The following is a 25125-nucleotide window of genomic DNA, read 5'->3' as shown; positions in this document are numbered from 1 at the left end:
CCTGGGTGGCTCAGTTGGTTAAGCGACTGCCTTCGGCTCAGGTCATGATCCTGGAGTCCCGGGATCGAGTCCCACATCGGGCTCCCTGCTCGGCAGGGAGCCTGCTTCTCCCTCTGACCCTTCCCCCTCTCATGTGCTCTCTGTCTCTCTCATTCTCTCTGTCTCAAATAAATAAATAAAATCTTTAAAAAAAAAAAAATTTCATCTCAGCCTGTCAGCCAGCCTTGGTTTCTTTGAATCTTGATTTTTGTCATCCACCTTATGCTGATTGAACAAGGGGTCTTGACACTAGTGTCAAAATGTTTTCAGACATCTGGGAAACAATAATGAAGAGTCATGGAGTCTATCTTCCAAAAATTGTTGTATCCAGATATATCTCAGCTCTTGTGGTATATATGAATTACTACCATTGTAAATGACAAGGCCAGGAAAGACTGAAGTTTATTGCCAGCCTGCAAGACAGAAGCCTTGCGTTGAACATTACTCCGAGATGATGTTCCAAGACCTGTTGTGCCAACATAATGCAGGGGTTGCTAATTCTTCCCGAGAAATCAATGCACATACAAAGTAGAGACAGAATTATTGTGACCGTCTTTTTTTTTTTTTCCCCAAGCATGTACTGAGCAGAGTATTAGGAATAGTGTGAGATTCTGGAGAATCAGGTTTGCCTGAGGCAACCCTGAATTATGCCTGTTGTCCCAGTGTAATTATTAGCAGCATTATTTTTCACTTTCCAAGGTGTCCAAGTTTGGAGAATAATTTATCTGGCTACCCTTCTCATAGCCCAGCTAGTCCCTTTTAGTATTTTATCTGGGTTAAATGTTACACAGCTGTAATCTGGCAGCTTTGATGAGGCTGTGGTAGTACTTCTCTTCCATTTGAACAGATTGTTTTTTGACCATGGGAAGTTGATAGCTAAAGTACCTGCAATTAAGGTCTACACATACTTAGTATTTTTCCTGAGCTACCCTCTAGAGGGCAGTAATATATACATCCTAAATGATCCGATTCCAACAAAAAATGGACTGCAAGAGTCCCATTTTCATATGCATGAAAATCAGAAACATTTGATGCTCTGAAAGGACATACTGGAACTGGGGCGCCTGAGTGCCTCAGTTGTTAAGCATCTGCCTTCGGCTCAGATCATGATCCCAGGGTCCTGAGATCGAGCCCTGCATTGGGCTCTCCGCATCGCATCGGGCGCTTTGCTCCGTGGGAAGCCTGCTTCTTCCTCTCACACTCCCCCTGCTTGTGTTCCCTCTCTCGCTGTCTCTCTCTCTCTCTGTCAAATAAATAAATAAATAAAATCTTTAAAAAAAAAAAAAAGGACATATTGGAACCAATATTGTGAGTAAAACTCAACCTTTTGCTAAGCAGAAAAGTAAATATTAAAAATTTATTCATTAACATTCTGAACATACTTGTTTTAAATTGTAAAAACTGAACTTTGATGCCTTGAATATATAATGATCCATTATAACAATTACGCAAAGTTTAAGAATCTGCATATTTTATGCTTTTGTTTTTCCTAATTAATAATTTTACATGGTTAATAATTTTAATATATTCTGTATCACATAGTTTCCACATTTATGTAAAATAAGCAATTAAAAATGAATAGTTCTATTTTACCTGCTTAAATATTACTTTCCTCTAAAAAATGAAAATACTAGGTTTTACTTTATAGCTTGAATCATGTGGTAATATAGAGCTCTAGTATTTGGAATTACAGTGTTTCTTAGAGATTGTGTAATTACTTTTATGTCATCAGTAAGTAATTTGTTAGCTCCTAATATCAAAATTATATTGCCTGTATTTCACATTTTGGATTTCCTAATGTAATGTTCTCTTTTTAGAAAAGGTGGACAAGTCCTATTTTCAAGAGAAGATGACTTTTAACAGTTTTGAAGGATCTAAAACTTGTGTACCTGCAGACATCGATAAGGATGAAGAATTTCTAGAAGAGTTTAATAGATTAAAAACTTTTGCTAATTTCCCAAGTAGTAGTCCTGTTTCCGCATCAACGCTAGCACGAGCTGGTTTTCTGTATACTGGTGAAGGAGACACCGTGCGGTGCTTTAGTTGTCATGCAGCAATAGATAGATGGCAATATGGAGACTCAGCAGTTGGAAGACACAGGAAAGTATCCCCAAATTGCAGATTTATCAGTGGCTTTTATTTTGAAAATACTGCTGCACAACCTACAAATCCGGGTATCCAAAATGGTCAGTATAAAGCGGAAAGCTACCTGGGAAACAGAAATCATTTTGTTTTAGACAGGCCATCCGAGACTCATGCAGACTATCTTTTGAGAACTGGACAGGTCGTAGATATTTCAGACACCATATACCCGAGGAACCCTGCCATGTATAGTGAAGAAGCTAGATTAAAGTCATTTCAGAACTGGCCAGACTATGCCCACTTGACCCCAAGAGAGTTAGCTAGTGCTGGACTCTACTACACAGGTATTGATGATCAAGTGCAGTGCTTTTGTTGTGGTGGAAAACTGAAAAATTGGGAACCTTGTGATCGTGCATGGTCAGAACACAGGCGACACTTTCCTAACTGCTTCTTTGTTCTGGGCCGGAATGTTAACATTCGAAGTGAATCTGATGTTGTGAGTTCTGATAGGAATTTCCCAAATTCAACAAATGTTCCAAGAAATCCAGCCATGGCAGATTATGAAGCACGGATCATTACTTTTGGGACGTGGATATACTCAGTTAACAAGGAGCAGCTTGCAAGAGCTGGATTTTATGCTTTAGGTAAACTTTCTTATTAAACCAGGCTAATAACTACGTTTCCAACTATTGCAGTGCTCCTAAAAAGTAGATGCCTTTAGCCCCTTGAACTGGTAAATATTTAGGTGTAGGCTGGCATGATTATTTATATCAGTATTAATCTGCGAACCCTTATGTTGAATCTGCAATGTAACCACTACATGTATGGGAGAAAGACAGCCATATTGTGAGTTATGTTTACCTTTATGTGATTGTTTTTTGGAGAAGGATGACATGCAAAAGATGATAGATCTCCTCGATAGAAGAATGGGTCTGACAGTAACTCTAATTAATTGAGCACCTACTGTATGTGCTCAGTACAAGTATTACATGCATTCTTTCTACACCTCATAAAAAAGAGTTAACATTAAAGAGTTTAGTTTGGCTGATATTAAAATTGATCTCTGCCTTTTGTATATAGACTGTATTTGAAAGCTGTCCTGTATGATGCCTTCTTGCTTCAAATAAGCACTTCTCAAACAGACGGCTGTAAACTTGTCAGGAAGGGCCGTTAGTGTGATGGCTTCCAGGTGTATTCAGGAAAGTTACACCATTATATATCTGACCCATTTATTTTAGGATTGAGTAGTGCCCAAATGCAAAATATTATTTATTTCAGTATTTTATTTACATCGTCTCCTACAGCAATCTTGAAGGCTTATTTAGTGTCCTGTAGCTATAACCTTAGAGAAACTTACTTTGTAATTTTGTTATGCTAAGTACTGTTAAAGTTTCACAGTTTGAAAAAGTGTAGTATTGGTGGCCCCAAATGACACATTAGAAAGAAGGTAACAATTGTAATTTTTCACATAAAAATTGGCCAGTTTTATTTTCGCCTTTTGTAAAATACCTCAGATTGAATCAGTGATTTTACTGTGTATTTCCTCTTCAAACAATCATGTCTCTGACTTAGATGTGAATTTGAATGTCGTCTTTGAAGCTATAAGATTTACATGTAATTTAGAAATGATTAGTTTCATGGTGTTAAGGGGGGTATTTTTGCGTAAGCTTCTAATTGCACAAATATATGTATTTTTACTTGTGTCTTTTTTTAGGGGAAGGTGATAAAGTAAAATGCTTTCACTGTGGAGGAGGGCTAACTGATTGGAAGCCCAGTGAAGACCCTTGGGAACAACACGCTAAGTGGTATCCAGGGTAAGGTATTTAAATGTTTATTCAGAAACAGGCAAGTTAGACACTGCAGTGGGAAAATCTTGAATAACTTTTCACCTTAACTATTTTTGCCTTTACCATGGCTTGCAATTCACACCAGTTTTATAAAAATGGGGTAACCTACTTTATAGAAAAAAAAAAGCCCTAAGCCTTCCGTGGTGACCAAAGCATTCATTGCTTATGTGTTGTATCTATGACATTCAGATGATTCTGTTTCTAAACACCAAATTGGGAATATATAGTTTTGTTGTCGGAAGTAGGCTCTTTTCACGATGGGCACAAGAGAGCCCTTGTTGCCAAGGATTTTCCCTAAGAACCCATCACACCCCCTATCAAATAGTACTGTATCTCACTGCTTCTAAGACATACAGTTGTTCACATCTTCAAATTTTTGAAATGAGGACACATCTGGTGGTGGGTCATAATTTAATTGGCAGTGGTGGTACATAAAATAATCACGCTTCTTATAATCAATGGCATCTTAGAATGATAATGACATACACTAAATGTCTCTTTGCCATCTTGCTTCTTTAAAAATAAGGTATACGTATATATAAGTGGTGTAGAATTTTTGGCCTGCAAAATAGTACAACTTAAAATTTCAGAGCAATTGTTTGAAAATAAACCTTAACCTTAAAAAGCCTTAAAAGGAAAGGTTGAAAGCCCAAAGAATTCCTTCAAAATGTACAGTTGGTTTAATCCTCTAAATAAAATTTAAGATGAACTATTTGAAAAAAATTTTAAATCTCAAAGCGATAATTTAATAACTTGCTTAAAAGTTGAAAGTTCTCAAGTTGGTATTTTTTGCCTCACTGAGATTAGCAAAGTAGCATAACAAAGGGAACATTTTTTTTTTAACTTTAAAATGACAGTTGATAGGGAATTGGATAACATTTCATTTTGCAGCTTCTTAGAAATACCAAAAAGCAAGTTAATGGAATTAAGATCATAGAGATTATATCTTTACTTATACTTTACTAACTTATCAGCTACCAAAGTTTAACCTTCTTTTAATTGTTTAGGTGTAAATATCTGTTAGAAGAGAAGGGACAAGAATATATAAGCAATATTCATTTAACCCATTCACTTGAGGACTCTATGGTAAGTCACATATTGTAGAATATATATTTTTAAATATTAATTTCGTTTGCAATGATTTCTTGGTGTAAAATTCACAGTATAGTATCTTAAATTAATAATGTATGGTGAGCTTTAAAGGGGAGATCTTGAAGAATGCTTGTTATTCTTAACCTGAAGCAGATTTATGAAAAGGGAATCACCATGAGCTGATTGATTTACCTATCACTGTAAACAAAAGTGGGCTTGAAGAACTAAAATACTTAATCCCTCAGCTTTCTGAAATTAGACTTTTGTGTAATGTGTTTTATAGTCATAAATAGTTGTAAGCTTTTCATAGACAATATTTTAAATCTCAAAACTGTGTCTAAATTGATGGTGCGTCCTGGAGTGGCCAAGGTACCATGTGGGAGTGGGAGGCCAGAGTTGCCATTATGGCCCTACCGTGAACTCTCTTGCCTCCATTAAGTTGTTTTAGCTCCCTGAGCCTCAGTGTCTTGTCTATAAAGTGAATGTATTGGGTTAGATGATCTTTTAACTTCCTTCTAGCTTGATCACGTTATGCCTCTTGCGAACCTTCGTGTGTTGAATTGGAATAAAGCCAATTTATAAATTCATGATTAGTGTAATTTTTCAAATTGAGGTAATTGCCTTCTACCAAAAAGAATTCTAACTTATAATCCATATTTCTATTTTAGGTAAGAACTGCTGAAAAAACACCATCATTAACTAAAAGAATTGGTAAATATGTTTATTAAAATAATTATACTCCTAATTTCATTGCCAGTTTATTACAGTTGTTATTTATGGGGTAGAGACTTAAACTTGTTCTTTCAAGGTAATCAAGGTATATTTATTTGAGATGAGTTTGCTATAAATCTAAGAATTAATGAAGTGCTTATAAATTTAAGCCAGATATTTATATATTAACATTCGTGTGACTAATGTAACACTGTACATTAATTGTACTGGAAAATTTAAAAATTACGCTAAATCATATTAAATGATAAGTTATATAGTTATATATAAATAAAATTATATTAATTATACTAAAAAATAAAAAATAAAATTTTAAGAAAGAATATTCCTATGGAGATTGGGCAGTTAGCTTTTCTAAGTTCAGGCGCAGCAACTGTAGGCTGTCCATTGTCATTTCTGTTAAAATCACAAAAGGAGGAGTTAAGTGTATTTTTGTCCCAGGTGCTTCTTGAGTTAGCCAGGATCATGAATCCAACGCTCTAATGTGCCATCACCATGATCAGCCCTACCTGCTTCCTTATCCCGTGCCATCTTTGTGCCTCCCCCAGTTTCTTCACAGAGGGACATGGTTTGGTTTACCTCCTGTTCCCTTATAGAGAGGTAGAGGTTTTTATCCCGAAGATTACTTACTCATCGTAAACCTCTTTAAAAACCAGAAAGATAACTATGTTAAGCAGAGATGATACCATTATCCCCACATTTCAGGTGAAGAAACAGAGTCAAGGAGGTTAAGTGACCTGCCCACAGATACATTACAAATCATTAGTGGAACTAGGACTATAAACAGGGTCTTTTGAAACCTACATCACACTGTAGATCTCGTTCTCAACTTAGGCATCATGTTTCAAAAATAGTAAATTTAGAATATGTCTACTGATTCCCCATTCCTTATAGTGTCATCTATTTAGTATTTTAAGGGTTACAAGACAAAACTATATATATGCATAAATATGCTTAAGAAGGAGAGCCACTTTGATAATGTTTGATACAGGTTTGTAATGGACATAAGTAATAAAGTTTAAGAAATCGTTTATTCCAGCCTATATTTTTTAAATTATCCACAAATGAAGATTCTATAACATTTCTTGATAGTAATCATCCTTACAATGCATCCTGTACTTTTTATGACTAATGAGACTCTAGTTTAGGATTAATGTTTTAAAATTGAGATGTAATTCATATAGCAAAAATTTCACCCTTATAAACTGTACACTTTAGTGGTTTTTGGTATATTCACAAGGTTGTGGAACCATCACTGCTATTTAATTGCAGAACATTATCGTAATCCCTAAAAGAAATCCTATGCCCATTAGCAGTCACTAGCAGTCACTCCCCATTGCTGCCCCTTCACCCTCAGGTCCAGCCAGACAACTACCAATCTACTTCTGTCTCTCTGGGTTTGCCTATTCTGGACATTTCATATGAATGGAATCATAATATGTGGCTTTGAAGTTCATCCATGTTGTGGTACTCCTATAGGAGTACTTCATTCTTTTTTTATGGTGGAAAAATTTTCCTTTGTATGGATAATACCACATTCTCTTTATCCATTCATCAGTTAGTTGATAGACATTTGGGTTTCTACTTTCTGGCTCTTATGAAGGATACTGATGCTGCTATGAACATTTGTGTGCAAATTTTTGTGTAGACATAGGTTTTTAATTCTGAGTATATATTTCAGCATGGATTGCTGGGTCATGTAGTAACTCTACATTTAACCTTTTGATAAACGGGCCAGTTTTCCAACATGGCTGCACCATTTTACATTCCCACTAGCAGTGTATAAGGTTTCCAGTTTGTTTCTCCACATCCTTGTTAACACTAGTTATTGTATGTCTTTTTTTTTTTTTAAGATTTTATTTATTTATTTGACAGAGAGACAGCAAGAGAGGGAACACAAGCAGGGGGAGTGGGAGAGGGAGAAGCAGGCCTCCCGCAGAGCAGGGAGCCTGCTGTGGGGCTCAATCCCAGGACCCTGGGATCATGACCTGAGCCGAAGGCAGGCGCTTAACGACTGAGCCACCCAGGCGCCCCGTATGTTTCATTACAGCCATCTTAGTGGATGTAAAGTGGTATCTTATTGTGGTTTTGATTTGCATTTCCCAATGGCTAATGATGTCAGCCATCCTTTCATGTGCTTATTGGCCATTCGTATGTCTTCTTTGGAGAAATGTCCATTGCCTTTGCCCATTGTTTAGTTAGGTTATTTATCTTTTTGTTATTGAGTTATAAGAATTCTTTATATATTCTAGTTTTTTACATATACGTCCCATGTCAGATACATGATTTGTAAATATGTTCACTTGTTCTTTTCACTTTTTTTTTTTAAAGATTTTATTTATTTATTTGACAGAGAGAAACACAGCAAGAGAGGGAACACAAGCAGGGAGAGTGGGAGAGGGAGAAGCAGGCTTCCCTCGGAGCAGGGAGCCCAATGCGGGACTGGATCCCAGGACCCTGGGATCATGACCTGAGCCAAAGGCAGACGCTTAATGACTGAGCCACCCAGGCACCCCTCTTTTCACTTTCTTGCTGGTGTACCTTTGAAGTATATAAATTTTTAATTTTGATGAAATCCAATTTATATTATTTTTTGTTGCTTATGCTTTTAGTGTTATATCTAAGAAATCATTGCCTAATCCAAGGTCATTTATGTTTTCTTCTAAGAGTTTTATGGTTTTATCTCTTACATTCAGGTCTTTGATCCATTTTGAGTTAATTTTTATATATGTGTAAGATGGGGGCCATTTTAATTATTCTTCATGTGGATATCCTGTTGTCCCTGCTTTTGGTTTTTAGCAAGATAAGCTTGAGATACCTGCAGGATATCCAAGTAGGTGGGTCTTAAAACCTGGAACTCACATAAGTAAGGGTAAAATTGTGGTAGTGGGGGAAGTATCCAGAGAGATTGTTAAAAAGGGGGCGATCAGTGAGAGAATGGAAGGGAACCACCAATGTCTAATCAGGTGAGCAGAAGGAGCCAGTGAAACAAGCTGGAAAAAAAACCAAATTGTAGAACCAGGAAAGCGTGATGTCCAGCTGACCTCTGGACATCTCCACCTAGAAATCTCTAAAAGCAGCTCAAATTCAGCATTTCTAAAAATCACTCAGACGGGGCGCCTGGGTGGCTCAGTTGTTAAGCGCCTGCCTTCGGCTCAGGTCATGATCCCCGGGTCCTGGGATCGAGCCCCGCATGGGGCTCCCTGCTCCGTGGGAAGCCTGCTTCTCCCTCCCCCACTCCCCCTGCTCGTGGTCCCTCTCTCGCTTGTGTGTCTGTCAAATAAATAATAAATAAAAATCTTTAAAGAAAAACCACTCAGACTGAATCCAGTCCTGTTCTTCCCCTCCCCCCCAAGTTGGTTAATAGCTCCACAGTTCACAAAGTCACCCAGTAATTTGAATCATTTTAAGCTCTTTGCTTTCCTTAATCCCTCTACAGTTAATTAACCACCAGGTCTGATGAAGTCAACCTTTTTAATATTGTCTAAAATCCACTGGTTCTGCCCTAGTTTCTGCCCTTATTTATCATTCAGATGCTTTAGTAGTCTCATAAATGGTCTTTTATGTGCATTATAACCTCCCAACAGAATTTTTCTTTATCAAACAGAAATCTTAAGTTACTTTCCTACTTCTTTTGTTACTTACCATGTAATATTTCTTATAATCAAATCCCTTTCCAACGGCTCTTTTTAAAAAACATTTATTGAAATACAATACACATACAATAAAATGCTTAAAATAGACTAATCTTAAGTATTCAATTCAATGAATTTTAATGTGCATTTATCAGTGTAGTCATCAGCCAAATCAAGATATAGAACAGGGGCAACTGTGTGTCTCAGTCAGTTAAGCATCTGCCTTCGGCTCAGGTCATGATTTCGGCGTCCTGGGATTGAGCCCCGCATCGGGCTCCCTGCCCAGCGGGGAGTCTGCTTCTCCCTCTCCCTCTGCCCATCCCCTTCCCGCTAGTGCTCTCTCTCAAATAAAATCTTTAAGAAAAAAGATATAGAACATTTCCACCATGCCAGAAATTCCTTCAGGCCCCTTTCCCAATCAACATCTACCCTAAGTTATGTTCTGACTTCTGTTACCATAGATTAGTTTTGAACATCTTATAAATGCAATCATATGGTATATTCTTTTGTCTCTGGCTCATCATTATGATGACTTTTTTGTTCATCAGATCTGTGAGATTCATTATGTTGTCTGTGGCAGTAGTTCATTTTTCTTCTTGCTGTGTAGTGTTTGAATATACCACAGTTTACTTATCCATTCACCTGATGATAGATGTTCAAGTTGTTCCCAGTTTGAGGCTGTTACAAATGGCACTGCTGTGAATATTCTTGTGCATGTCTTTGGTGGATTTTTTTTTTTTTGGTGGACCTTTGTACTTATATTTAATACTCGAGTAGAATTGATGAATCAGAGGTTGTAAATAAGTCTCCTCTTTTAGCAGTTCTCTACATAACCTGTATTTCTACTTTGAGTACCATTACAGTGAATTTCTGTTCATTTTGTTGCCTTATCTGGTTCACCCCCCTTGACTGCAGAAACTCAGTCTCAGAGATAGGAAACTCACACATTTAAGGTCACAGACTGTGAATTCCTCCTGTTTCCCATGATTTTTCCAAAATAATTGCTAAGGACTTGGGAAAGATACCTACTCTTTAAGTACTTAGGTTAGCTGTTAATGAGTACAGCTGATTTGAAAAAAGGTCTGATTTTTGAAGCATTTAACTTTTTCTTTGAATCGGCTTTACCTAATTTTTTACTATTTCTTTACCTAATCTTTTACTGTTTCTTCGGTCTTTAAAGCACCTTATCTCAATTCATAGTGCTACAAAATAATACTGTATTTTCAATGATTATAAGATTCTGAAAGATTCTTCAGTGCTTAAATATTTCAATAAATATTTCAAAATCTTCTTCCCAAAGTAGCTTTGATTTGCTGGTTTGTTTTTTGTTTTTTTCTTGCTGCTTACCTTTTTCTTTTTAACTGTACTTTGCTGTTGAGTTGTATTAATGAAAATAATTGTTTAAACTCTGTTCTTTTTCCTCACCAATTTTTATTTCAGATGATGCCATCTTCCAAAATCCTATGTTACAAGAAGCTATACGAATGGGATTTAGTTTCAAGGACATTAAGAAAATAATGGAGGAAAAAATTCAGACATCTGGGAGCAACTATAAATCACTTGAGATTCTGGTTTCAGATCTAGTGAGTGCTCAGAAAGACAATACACAAGATGAATCAAGCCAGACTTCATTGCAAAAAGGTATGCATGGCTGTTTTTAAAAAGCAAGAAACACCTAACAGTACTTCATTATGGTTAGTTTCTTTTTTTTTTTAAAGATTTTATTTATTTATTTGACAGAGAGAGACACAGCGAGAGAGGGAACACAAGTGGGGGGAGTGGGAGAGGGAGAAGCAGGCTTCCCGCTGAGCAAGGAGCCCGATGTGGGACTCGAGCCCAGGACTCTGGGATCATGACCTGAGCCGAAGGCAGACGCTTAACGACTGAGCCACCCAGGCACCCCCGGTTAGTTTCTTATATGACTTTGTGACCCATTCATTTTTTTCCCTTCTCATATCCCCCTTAGGATAAACATTTCTTTAAAACTTTCTGTTAATAAAAAATTCACAAATACTCAAAAGTGGAGAAAATACTAAAATGAACCCTCACGTACCCATAAACCAGATTCAATAATTATCAACAATTTTTCAATCTTGTTTCATTTCTTCCCCCAACTTTTTTTGCTATGGTATTTCAAAGAAAATTCCAGGTATCCCATATATCATTTACCTATAAATACTTTAAATATACCTAACAGATAAGGATTTTTTTTTTTAACATAATCTTAATACTGTTGTGTTAAACAGTAACTTAAACTGTGCTCAGATTGCTCTAACAGAATACCATAGACTTAAACAACAGATATTTATTTCTCACATTTCTGGGGGCCGGGAAGTCCAGGATCAAGGTGCTGGCAGATTTGGTTCCTGATGAGGACTCTCTTCCAGGCCTGCACATGGCTGCCTTCTCTCTGTGTCTTCACGTGGCCAAGAGAGAGCACTCTGGTCTCTCTTCCTCTTCTTATAAATACACTGATTCCATGGGACATCTGGCTGGCTCAGTCAGTAGAGTATGTGACTCTTGATCTTGGGGTCGTGAGTTTGAGCCTCACGTTGGGCATAGAGTTTATTTGTTTTTTTTAAAGATTTGATTGATTTATTTGACAGAGAGAGACACAGCGAGAGAGGGAACACAAGCAGAGGGAGTGGGAGAGGGAGGAGCAGGCTTCCCGCTGAGCAGGGAGCCCGATGCGGGGCTCAGTCCCAGGACCCTGAGACCATGACCTGAGCCGAAGGCAGACCCTCAATGACTGAGCCACCCAGGCGCCCCTAGAGTTTACTTTAAAAATAAATACAGGGGTACCTGGCTCAGTCGGTAGAGCATGCGACTCTTGATCTTGGGGTTGTGAGTTTGAGCCCCACGTTAGGTGTAGAGATTATGTAAAAATAAAATCTTTAAAATAAATAAAAATAAAAATACATACATACATAAAGAGAAAGAAAGAAAAAAAGAAATAAAAGAGATACTGATTCCATAATGAGCACATCCCACCCTTACGACCTCATATAAATTTAATTACCTCCCAAAGAGCCCATCTGTGAGTCCCATCACATTGGGAGTTTAGGGCTTCAACATATGAATTTGGGGGGGGGGATACATTTATTCCATAACATACTGTTACCACACTTAACAGAATTACCAATAATTCCATAATATCATTTGAAAATCAGTTGGTTTTAATTTTCCCCATTGTCTTAAAACATTCTTAACAGTTGATTTGTCCTAATTGGTATCCAAGTAAGATCCACTGATTTAGTAATTTAATTTTATTTTTGTAATGATTTATTTATTTATTTTAGAGAGAGTGCAGGGGGGAAGGGACAGAGGGAGAGGGAAAGAGAGAATCTCAAGCAGACTCCCTACTGAGCATGAAGCCCTTTGCAGGGCTTGATCCCTTGATCCTCATGACCTGAGCTGAAATCAGGGGTCGGATGCTGGGGTGCCTGGGCGGCTCAGTTGGTTAAGCATCCAACTCTTGGTTTCAGCTCAGGTCATGATCTCATGGGTTGTGGGATTAGGCTCCGCACTCGGTGGGGAGTCTGCTTGAGGATTTTCTCCCTCTGCCCCTCCCCCCTTCTGTCTCTCTCTAGAATAAATAAGTCTTTAAAAAAAAAGAAAAAAAAAAAGAGTCGGACACTTAACTGACTGAGCCACCCAGGCACCCCTGATTTATTTAAGTGTGGGTTTGTGTTTTAATTTAGATAAAGAACAATGAAGGCTTTTATGATTGTGTGTGAAATCTGTAAGTTTTGTAGTTAAAATGGACTTAGAGTGTTCTGCAACTTTTCATGTGATATAAACCTGTAAAAGCACTATATTACTAAATACAGCTTGAATGAGTGGCCCCCTGGTACTGTAAATCATACAGAGAAAGTGTATTAAACTTTTTTTTTAAGTAGGCTCCACGCCCAAGTCGGGGTTTGGACTCACAACCCTGAGATCAAGAGTCGCATGGTCTATTAACTGAGCCAGCCAGGCACCTCTAAAAAGTATATTAAATAATATGCAAGAGAAGCATATAAACTCCTTTTAGGAAAAAAAGATAAAAAATATAAGTTCCTTCTTTCAGAATGAAAGCAACTCTAGTGTTTGATGGCAACATCGAAGGTTAAAGAAAAGGTTTCAGGGGCGCCTGGGTGGCTCAGTCGTTAAGCGTCTGCCTTTGGCCTGGGTCATGATCCCGGGGTCCTGGGATGGAGCCCCGCATCAGGCTCCCTGCTCTGCGGGAAGCCTGCTTCTCCCTCTCCCACTCCCCCTGCTTGTGTTCCCTCTCTCACTGTGTCTCTCTCTGTCAAATAAATAAAATCTTTAAAAAAAAAAAGGTTTCAAACTGTGAATACATTTTGGGTACTGAGGTACGTTGTTATAGTCATTGTTCTCTGAGCTCTTGACCACCTCTCCCAAAGTTTGAAAATTCTCCCTGTGCTAATAAATCTAAAAGTTTACTATTTTTTTTTTTTTTACATTAAAGACCATTTTGGGGCACCTGGTTGGCTCAGTTAGAAGAGCATGTGACTCTTAATCTCAGGGTTGAGTGCAAGCTCAATGTTGATGTAGAGCTTACTTAAAAAAAAATTAAAATTAAAAAATGAATAGACCCTTTTGATTTTTAAGTTATTTCAAATGCTTCTAAAACATTCAGATAATTACATCAGTCACAAAACAGTATAACAGTGATTTTTTTAAATTTCATCAGTTGATGTAAAACATTCAGCAGAAAGCTTACTACTCTTTTCCTAAGTAGACATTTGTTTAAAACCTGTTATAGCTTCACTTGTCCTGGTAATGGTAAAATGAACCACTGACTTGGTCATCTTTCTACTGTAATAGAAATACAAGTGATCATATCATTTTTCCCTGCATCTTAACCACAACTCAAGTTTGACAATAAGGTGTTAGTTTTTATACCTGAAGGTATTGTCAGCAACAGGATGATTTAGTGGGTTGTAATAGGAAGAGAACAGAGTGCTTTAGGGAGTGTCTTTTCTATCCAACAGGAGTTGATGGGGGTTCTTATCACAGAGACTACAAGCTAGGATGGTGTGGGAAGTAGGGCCTAAGCAAAGGGCAGCTCTCAGGAGTTGGAATTCATCAGTTGACCTCTCCTTGGTCTCATTAAATTGAGAGGGAGGTTAATTGATACAGGCTATCTTCTCACACTAGGGCTGCTGCCTGTTCCTCTTCCCCAGGGCTGATGAGTAAAGACTGGCACAAAGACTCTTTTTTTTTTTTTTTTTAAGACTTTATTTATTTGACAGAGAGAGACGGAACACAAGCAGGGGGAGTGGGAGAGGGAGAAGCAGGCTTCCTACAGAGCACGGAGCCTGACGCGGGGCTCGATCCCAGGACCCCGGGATCATGACGCGAGCCGAAGGCAGACGCCCAACGACTGAGCCACCCAGGCGCCCCGGCACAAAGACTCTTAATTCTATACAAAATAGAAGGCGGGCCTAACTGAGGTGAAGCAGGTGGAAGTTATTAGAAAAACTACACTGTTATTGTTGCTTACTGAGAAATCCTAGATTCAGTACTAGCTTTATCCCAATGGCTGTGTGACAGAGAATAGCCCAGGAAATGGTCTTCTAAAAATAGTACCAAATAGCATCTTTCTTTCTTTTTAAAGAATACATAGCGTGCTGGGGCGCCTGGGTGGCTCAGTCAGTTAAGCATCCAACTCTTGATTTCAGCTCAGGGTCGATCTCAGGGTTGTGGGATCAAGCCCTGCATCGGGCTCTATGCTCAGTGGGGAGTCTGCTTGAGATTCTCTCTCCCTCTCCCTTTGCCCCTCCCCCTGCTCACACGCTCTCTGTCTCTCAAATAAATAAATAATTAAAAAAAAAGTTGGGGGTGCCTGGGTGGCTCAGATGTTAAGCGTCTGCCTTCGGCTCAGGTAATGATCTCTGGGTCCTGGGATCTAGTTCCACATTGGGCTCCTAGCTCAGCAGGGGAGTCTGCCTCTCCCCAACTCGTGCTCTCTCTCTCTCTCTCAAATGAATAAATAAAATCTTAAAAAAGATGGGGCGCCTGGGTGGCACAGTGGTTAAGCGTCTGATTCTTGATTTCAGCTCAGGTCATGATCTTAGGGATTGAGCTCCGCGTTGGGCTCTGTGCTCAGCGTGGAGTCTGCTTGTCCCTCTCCCTCTGTTCCTCCACCTGCTTGTATACTCTCCCTCTCTCTTTCTCAAATAAATTAATTATTTAAAGAAATTAGAAGGGGAAAGGTGCCATAGTAAAGGACGTAGAATCTAATAGTTACCCTAAGGCTTGAGTGAAATAAAATTGTCAAAGATAAACTATTGGTCTCAGGAGGTAAAATCTATGCCCAGAGCCTCACCATGTCAAGTAAGCAGCTGTACATAAGGCTGAAATAAGGTAGAAAAAGTTGATAACAGTGTTTGGTAGGCCAGACATTTCATTCCACTGTGGTCTGTAAAATGGAATCAGAGCATCAGAACGAAAGTGAACCTGAAAGATCATATAATAACTTACATTACTTCAGTAAGAAAACTGAAGTATAGATGTGCTGTTGGCAAAGATCACTCAGCTAGTTGGGAATAAAAATCAGGTTTCCTGACATGTGGTCCAGTGTTCCTCTTAAAAAAATGTTTTAAGTGTACAGTTCAGTAGCGTTAAGTACATTCACAGTTGTGCAACCAGTCTCCACAAATCTTTTTATCTACAGAACTGAAACTCTGTCCCCATGAAACAACACCTCCTCATTCCCCCTCCCCCAGCCCCTGACAATCACCATTCTGCTTTCTGTCTCTATAAACTTGACTCTTCGAGGTCCAGTGTTCGTTTTACTCATTGGAGCGTCACATCCAAAAGTCATGTGTGAATTTCTTAATTGTTTTCCTCCTTTTTGGGGGGGCATGAGTATGTACTTGATTCTGATTTTTTTGGTTAAATGCTTTAATATAATACAAATCAGTGTAGAGTTGCCAACCCTTTACTTCTATTGTTCCCTCTGCCCCAGCTGCCTTTTCCCTGTCTGTGTACCTAGTCTCATTCCCCACTCCACCCCCAGTCCCCTAAATCCATCTTGTGAACTCATCCTTCAAGGCTCCACTTAGAGGTCCTTCTTTGAAGCTTTCCCCAGGACCCACAGCAGAGTCCAGAGCTCCCTCTTCTCTACTTGCGCTGCTATGAGAGCATTCGTAACATTGTTTTAGAACGGTTTTCTTTTCTGTCCTGCACATCAGACCAAGCTTCTTGAGGACAGGTGCTTTATCTTATCTCTGATGCAGTCCATGTTTGAGCTTATAGTCTTGATTATTAAACCATGAGGTTGCTTTTTAAGAAAGAGATTAAATAATACTTTCCACCCCTGGTCAGGCATACTTCTCCAAAACACAAATCTCACTCTCTCTCTCTCTCCAGGTTAATACCCTTTACTGGCCCCCAGGGCCCTCAGGATCAAGTCCAAACTCCTTTATGTGGGTTGCCAAATCTTTCATGACCGGGCCCCTGTAACCTTCTGTACCCTCATGTCATGCTGTGTCCCTCCCCAGGCCTTACCCGTGCACTTACAGGCCTTGTTCTGTCTCTCCCCTTGGAGCCTGCCTGTGCCATTTCCTCTGCCCGGAACATTCTTCTCCCACTGCCTCTGTTCCCTCAGGGTCCCCTCTCCATCTTTCCTAGTTAACTCCTCCTCATCCTTTAGGACCCAGTTTAAGTATAATTTCTTCCAGGAGGCCTTCTGTTTATGTATGTGTGCACGCTCACACGCTTCCTGTGTTCTTCATAACACATTGTAATTACCTTTATCAGTACACTCTATTATAATTTCCTGTCTACTTGTGTTTCTTGTTTATGAACAATTAGGGGCCTGGGGCCTATGTATTTGTTAATTGTTGTATCTCTAGTTCCTAGAACCTAGTTAAATGTTCAGTAAATATTTGTTGAATAAAACTCAACCACTATTTCCCAAACTTGTTTTCAAAACAGTGTTCCCAAGGGGACGCCTGGGTGGCTCAGATGGTTAAGCGTCTGCCTTCGGCTCAGGTCATGAACCTGGGATCCTGGGATCCAGCCCCACATCGGGCTCCCTGCTCGGCTGGGAGCCTGCTTCTCCCTCTCCCTCTGCCTCTGCCTCTCCCCCTGCTCATGCTCTGTCTCAAATGAATAAATAAAATCTTTAAAAAAAAAAAATGTGGCGCCTGCATGGCTCAGTCGTTAAGCGTCTGCCTTCAGCTCAGGTCATGGTCCCAGGGTCCTGGGATCGAGCCCCACATCGGGCTCCCTGCTCCTTGGGAAGCCTGTTCTCCCTCTCCCACTCCCCCTGCCTGTGTTCCCTCTCTCACTGTGTCTCTCTCTGTCAAATAAATAAATAAAATCTTTAAAAAAACAACAACAACACAAGTGTTCCCCAAGATGTTAAAAGGGATGCCATGAAGAGGGAACAAAAAAAAGTGAGGGGAGAAAAAGGAGCTCTGTAGTTAAATAGGGCCATGCATTGTGACTTTCTAAGAGGGGACATAGACTGTACTGTACTAACCTGTACTTCATAGCAGTGGTTCCCAAGCCTGTGTGTGCCATCCCAAAAATTGTTGTCGTTGTGTAAAACCATATCTTCTTTATTTTGCATACTTTAATTTCGGAACAAAATAAAAAAAAACAACCCCAGAAATTTTAGATTTAGTTAATGGGGCCTAGCAATCTATCGTTAAAAAAATGTCCCAAGTGCGCCTGAGTTGCTCAGTCAGTTAAGCGTCCAACTCTTGGTTTTGACTCAGGTCATGATCTCATGGGTCCTGTGATGGAGCCCCCCGGGGGCTCCACTCAGTGGGGAGTCTGCTTGAAGATTCTCTCCTGCTGCCCCTCCCCCCATCTCGGAAAAAGATAAAGAAATCTTTTTAAAAAAATGCCCCAAGTGATTCCCACGTGCAGCCACATTTGGAAACCACTGGTCTACAAAGATTACAGATATGTAATGCCTTTAGAATAATGCCTGGCACGTAGTAATAAGTGCTGTGTTACTGTTAACTGCTGCCATTGTTGATGATGATGTCATTATAGTTCTTTTTTTGTGGAGCCCAACGCAGGGCTTAAACTCACAACCGTGAGATGGAGACCTGAGCTGAGATCAAGAGTCGGACGCTTAACCGACTGAGCCACCCAGGTGCCTCTGTCATTATAGTTCTGTTTGACTATGAAACACATTTGTGTGACGTATTTGTTAACACTTCACAAACCTAATTTGGGAAAGGCTGAATTTAGCGAGCACTTTAGTGTTACCTGTATGCTGATGGCACCCAAATCTCTCTTTCTAGCCCTACCTTCTCCTGACCTCAAGACGTGACTGTCCAATGACATTTATATACGGATGCCCTGCAAACACCTCAAAAACAACTTGAAAAATGCCAAACCAGTACCTCCTCCTATATTTCCTTTTGGCATCACCATCCCCTTGTCAGCCACACTAGAAATCTTAAAATCAACTGTTTCCTCTTTTTTTCCTCACCCCTCACATCTACTCAGTCACCAAATCCTAGCAGTCCCACTTCAGAAGTGTCCCTCAGATCCATTCCTCCATTTCTGGAGTAAGTCATGCCCTTTCCATGTGTCACTTCTTTTTACCTAACCCTGGCTTCTGTGCCTGGCAAGTTGCCGGCTGTGTTTAAATGTCACTCCTCCATTTCCCCCATCCCCCACCCTGCAGCTGCCAACCTGAGAAGCTTTTCCCAGCTCATCTGAACAGAAGAACTCGTTCTCTCATCTCGTCCCCGAGCACTTTGTACATAACTTTATTATAGCACTTATCACTTTGTACTTTGTGCTTCCCTCCATAGCCTCAGTTCACGTCCTTCTCTCCTCTAGCCTGCAAGCTGCTTAAGAGCAGGTGTCATGTGTGAGTCATCCTGTCTCCCCGCCCTTGATTAGCGCCTGGCACATAGTAGGGGTTCGTGTTGTTTCAATACATTTCAACAACTAAGAAAGTCAAAAATTAACACATTTCTTTTCTCTTTGTGCAGAGATTAGTGCTGAAGAGCAGCTAAGGCTCCTGCAAGAGGAGAAGCTTTGCAAAATCTGTATGGATAGAAATATTGCTGTGGTTTTCATTCCTTGTGGACATCTGGTCACTTGTAAACAATGTGCTGAAGCAGTTGACAAATGTCCCATGTGCTACACAGTCATTACTTTCAAGCAAAAAATTTTTATGTCTTAATCTAACTCTACAGTTAGGCGCATTATGTTCTTCTCATTACCCTGATTGAGTGTGTGATGTGAACTGACTTTAAGTAATCAGCATTGAATGCCATTAGCATTTGCTACCAAGTAGACAAAATGTAAACTACAGTGTTCTAGTTCGTAATCTAAAATTTGAATTTCTTGATTTTGGGGGATATTAGCTATGTTGTATATCTTTTTTTTTTTTTTTACTGTTATTTAATTGAAATCTAGACTAAGAAGCATATTGTAACTGATCACAATGTGTATTCGTAGTACACTAACTTAGTTTCTAAGTGTAAGTGAATTAATCAACTGAATTTTTCATTCTTTTCATATAGGCTTAACAAATGGAGCATTCTGTGTAAACGTGGAGATTAGTTAATCTCCCCAATCACATAATGTTTTGTGTGAAAAGGAATGAACTGTTCCACACTGGTGGAAAGATACAGATTATTTTTAGATGTTTGCTTTGTGTTTTAGGATTTTGTCCATTCTCTTTTAAAATTATACACACGTGCTTGGGTGGGTGATTGTAAAAAATGATTTTGCCATTGTTAAAAGGGTATTTAAGGATAGAATACCATCTAGCCAACATGTACTGACATGGAAAGATATCAAAGGTATATTAAGTGTAAACTGAAGTGGCAAAACACTGTGTATAGAATGAGTCAGATGAAGGTGTGTGTGTTTTGTATATGTATAGAACAAAAGATTTGGACGGATAAAGCACCAAACTGTTAAATGTGGTTTCTCTTGAGGGGGGTGGGGGGTGGGTAGGGCCCAGAGGGGGGTTGCAGGGGCCTTTCACTTTCTACTTTTTCATTTTGTTCTGTTTGGATTTTTTATAAGTATGTATTACTTTTGTAATCAGAATTTTTAGAAAGTATTTTACTGATTTAAAGGCTTAGGCATGTTCAAACGCCTGCAAAACTACTTATTGCTCAGCTTTAGTTTTTCTAATCCAAGAAGGCAGAGCAGTTAACCTTTTTGGTGCCAATGTGAAATTTAAATGTTTTTATGTTTTTCCTGCTTTGTGGATGAAAAATATTTCTGAGTGGTAGTTTTCTGACAGGTAGACCATGTCTTCTCTTGTTTCAAAATAAATATTCCTGATTTTGTAAAATGAAATATAAAATATGTCTCAGATCTTCCAATTAATTAGTAAGGATTCATCTTTAATCCTTGCTAGTTTAAGCCTGCCTAAGTCACTTTACTAAAAGATCTTTGTTAACCCAGTATTTTAACCATCTGTCAGCTTATGTAGGAAAAAGTAGAAGCATGTTTGTACACTGCTCGTAGTTTTAGGGACAGCTTTTCCATGTTGAGCTTCTCATATCATCTCGTATTTTAAAGTTTCGTGTGCGTTTTTACTGTTAGGATAATTAAGATGTATATAGGACAAAATGTCAAGTCTTTACCTAAATTGTTTTGTTTCCTTGACTAGTAATAGTAGTAGATACTTCTGAAATAAATGTTCTCTCAAGATCCTTAAAATCTCTTGGAAATTAGAAAATATTGACAAGAAAACGAGAATACTTGTTTAAATATTAAAAAGAAAATAAAACTTGAATAAAAGTCAATAGAGATAAAAAATAAGAAGTTTAGAAGTGCTTCATACAACACCCAGGGTTTGCTTACAGGATTCTAAAACCGACCTGTCATAGAGGTGAATGAGGCATTTTACTGCGGAGAAACGTTTGAGAGTGAAACTTAAAAATTCTATTTTCATCGTATTTTCTAAGAGATAGAGTATTGTCAAGTTCTCGTCACCTCTGTGGATGACTATTTTAAGTGACAGTCATTTAAAGCATTGCAAATTTAAATGAGAACTTTTTAAATTAAATAATGACTGCCCAGGGGTTTTTGTTTTATCGTGTAAACTCTCAGTTCTTTACCTTTGCACTTCCACTTAGGTTTAATTAAATGTTCATTAAGTTAAATTTTACATATATAGTCTAAGCTTTGAATTTAAATTAAAAGGGGAGAAAAGTGTTAAAGATTCTTAAATGTGTTTTCCAGAACACATCAGCTCCAAGTCAGGTAGGTAGTTCAATCTAGTTGTTGGCCAAGGACTGAATTGTTTTAACATAAGGCTTTTCCTGTTCTGGGAGCCTCAGTTCATTAAAACTCTTCTTTTAAAACTTGTATGTTCAGAGTTAAGAAAGACCTTTTCTCTCCCCATGAGTTGTGAAATGTAATGCATGAAGCTGATGTGGCTAACAAGTTTATTTTAAGAATTGTTTAGAAATGCTGTTGCTTCAGGTTCTGAAATCACTCAGCACTCCAACTTCTAATCACATTTTTTTTTAAGACTTACCAATGTTTGTCTGTGTTCTCACTATAAAAAGCACTGGATCCTTTCCATCTAGTTGTGCAAAAAATGATTACTTGCAAGGTCAAAAATATAACCAGATCCAAATCTGCGCCTCCCCCTTTCCCAAAATAGTTCTCCGTATCTACATGTAGACATTCCTTTTCTGTTAGAAAGTTCACTCTAAAGATTTCGAAGTCACCACCTATTTTACTACATTTTAGTCATGCGAAGAGTCAGGTTGTTTGGTACTAAGTAGTTCTCTTTATTCATAATAATTTGGTGTGCTGATCAAAAGCCTTGTTTTAATTTTTGAAAAATGGGTTTCATGTTTATAAAGTAAACTCCAATATATTAATTAACGGCTTTGTATTGCCTTTCCTGCTAGGTTCGATCTTAGTTTTCTTTTTTTTTTTCCCCTTTGGTTAAGGGCGAAGATCGGGTAGGGTGGGTGTGATGGGTGTATATAATGTGATTTGGTCCTGCCTAACTATGATCTTTTGTTTTTGTGGTTATATTATTTAAATTTTGGTAGGTTGTTTTTTTTCCTGTTTTGAGTGGATAAAACTGGTATTTTGAACTCTCTGAATGGAGACTACCACCACAGCATTAGGTGCGTGTATTGTACTCTTTAAGCCCAAATCATTGTTTTATTTCCTGATTCCCCAGGGGATGAATATGAGGGGAAAGAGTGGGGGAGTGGGAGAAATGGGGTAGGTTTTTCATTTCCATTAGAGAAATAAGAAAACAGGAGGGGATAGTTGACCGATGTAGTTATTTTTAGCCAAGTCTGCTTTAAAAAAGAGAGCTGTTTCTTCATCTCTGAAATAAGAATAATACCTATCTTACAAAATCAGGAGAGTTCAGGGAGACCCTGGATGTCAGATACTTGCTACAAATGTTCATTCCCTTCCCAGCACACTCTCTCACCCTCCAGGGGTTTGCCTTGACTCTGGAAATTTGGGCTGAAACTTAGATGATAACTCTTTCAGTGACTCTTACTCATCTTTTTTGGCGTTTCTCATAGTTAAGATGTAAATTATAATAAATAGGTCAGGTCCTTAAAAATATTTAAGTTCCATTTTAAAAAATCTGGAAGAAAAAACTATTCTTACCGATTTCGGTGAGCTTTCCTAATAGGAACAGTTGGCTTATTCCCACTTTCATTATCAGTGTCAATTTGACTCTTAATCACTTAGCACAATGTGAATTTCACTAGCGGCATACTAGAATCCTAGAGTGTCAGAGCTAGAAGTGACCTTAGAGAGGATCTGATTCTTCCTCCTCATTTTACAGGTGAGACAACTGAGGCTCAAAGGTGAAGTGATTTATTCAAAGCTATCTAGCTACTTAGTGGCAGCCCAGACTGGGACATAGTTTGAAGGTGAAAAACTTCAAGTTACCTCTCCTGGGAGGTCTCAAATGTTTATTTTTTCAACTATTCTTTCTTTTATACCATAACTTTCACTACATATTAAATGACACTTTATGACTAATACAATAGGACAATCTTAAATACATATATCTTCAAATTGTACAATACTACATTAATATTTTGGGTGGTAAGATTGTATTTTGAAGACTAAAGTTTGCAAATATGCATAGAGTTTTTTTTGGCATTTCCTACATTCTTATTGTGTATCATTAATGCAACATTTAAAATTACTATATAAGTATATTTTGTCATTTTCTCTATACTTAGTAACAAATTTGCATTTTCGGTTTGATGTAATAAAGGCTTTAATGTAATTTTTGTTAGAAGATTTTGCATTTTTTCATTACTGTTACATTTAATCTGACAGAATGATGGATTCTTATGTCATTGTATTAGTGTTGTGAATAATCGTGAAATGTTTTCAGATAGAGTGCTATATTTGTGAATATAATTTTATGACTTTTTTCATTTAGTAGAAACCTTTCCATCACTATGGAAAACAAAGAAAATTGCTTTCCACTGTATAATCTGGCAATCATCATAGATTAAAGCTTATTTTTCTGTGAATAAAACTTATTCAATAAAGTACTATTCTTTAAAATGATACCTTACTACTTTGTATTTATTTTACTTTCTCAGAAAAAATAAAATAGCCCTCTTAAAAATACTAAAATGAGGGGCGCCTGGGTGGCTCAGTCGTTGAGCGTCTGCCTTCGGCTCAGGTCGTGTTCCCGGGGTCCTGGGATCGAGCCCCGCATTGAGCCCCGCATCGGGCTCCCTGCTCCGCGGGAGGCCTGCTTCTCCCTCTCCCACTCCCCCTGCTTGTGTTCCCTCTCTCACTGTGTCTCTCTCTATTAAATAAATAAAATCTTTAAAAAAAAAATACTAAAATGAAACCTAAATATATTTTCTGCCATTGGGCCAGGCATTAAGGTACACATCAAGTCATGTCCTGTTAAAAGAAAAAAGAGGGCGCCTGGGTGGCTCAGATGGTTAAGCGTCTGCCTTCGGCTCAGGTCATGATCCCAGGGTCCTGGATCGAGTCTCGCATCGGGCTCCCTGCTAGGTGGGGAGCCTGCTTCTCCCTCTGCCTCTCTCTCTCTCTGACTCTCATGAATAAATAAATAAAACATTTAAAAAAAAAAAACACCTGTTTTCATATTAATTTGTAGAATTCTGTAAGTGCATGAAAAGTCTGTTTTTTTTTGTTTTTTTTGTTTTTTATTTATTTATGTGAGAGAGAGAGTGGGAGACAGCATGAGAGGGAGGAGGGTCAGAGGGAGAAGCAGACTCCCTGCCGAGCAGGGAGCCCAATGCGGGACTCGATCCCAGGACTCCAGGATCGTGACCTGAGCCGAAGGCAGTCGCTTAACCAACTGAGCCACCCAGGCGCCCCGAAAAGTCTGTTTTTAAAATGTATAAAAATATGAACTATAATAACACCCTCTCCCCACAAAGATTGGCCCGTTTCTCCCAAGAGATAATATAGTCACTGTAACAAATCTTGAGCAAGCAATTTAAATGCAGTCTACCTTTCTTCTTACATGTCAACTACACTTTTAGTGAACATTGAGAAAGATGTGAATTTTCTTTTTTTTTTTTTAAAGATTTTATTTATTTATTTGACAGAGAGAGACACAGCGAGAGAGGGAACACAAGCAGGGGGAGTGGGAGAGGGAGAAGCAGGCTCCCCGCAGAGCAGGGAGCCCGATGCGGGACTCGATCCCAGGACCCTGGGATCATGACCTGAGCTGAAGGCAGTCGCTTAACCAACTGAGCCAC

The 25125-nt window shown here is 38.7% G+C and overlaps 1 protein-coding gene across 5 annotated transcripts in view; it reads left to right on the top strand.

Moving 5' to 3' along the window:
* The window catches only part of XIAP (X-linked inhibitor of apoptosis), a 78959-nt gene that overhangs the window by 35059 nt on the left and 18775 nt on the right, over positions 1 to 25125 (top strand). For 2 of the 5 annotated variants that reach the window (XM_031038191.2, XM_081808283.1), the window contains exons 2-7: positions 1857 to 2765; positions 3836 to 3935; positions 4976 to 5054; positions 5729 to 5771; positions 10865 to 11065; positions 19399 to 23947. In XM_031038191.2, coding sequence (XP_030894051.1) covers positions 1889 to 2765; positions 3836 to 3935; positions 4976 to 5054; positions 5729 to 5771; positions 10865 to 11065; positions 19399 to 19592 — 1494 coding nt within the window. In that variant the 5' untranslated portion in view covers positions 1857 to 1888 and the 3' untranslated portion in view covers positions 19593 to 23947. Of the gene's footprint in view, positions 1 to 1856; positions 2766 to 3835; positions 3936 to 4975; positions 5055 to 5728; positions 5772 to 10864; positions 11066 to 17371; positions 17581 to 18696; positions 23948 to 25125 lie in introns of those variants that run through there. The other 3 variants (XM_031038196.2, XM_081808285.1, XM_081808284.1) reach the window with 3 other exon arrangements.

Source organism: Leptonychotes weddellii, chromosome X (genome assembly GCF_054177405.1).
Source record: "Leptonychotes weddellii isolate Sample4059 chromosome X, ASM5417740v2, whole genome shotgun sequence".
NCBI lineage: Eukaryota > Metazoa > Chordata > Mammalia > Carnivora > Phocidae > Leptonychotes > Leptonychotes weddellii.
This window is presented reverse-complemented; position numbering and strand designations above follow the sequence as displayed.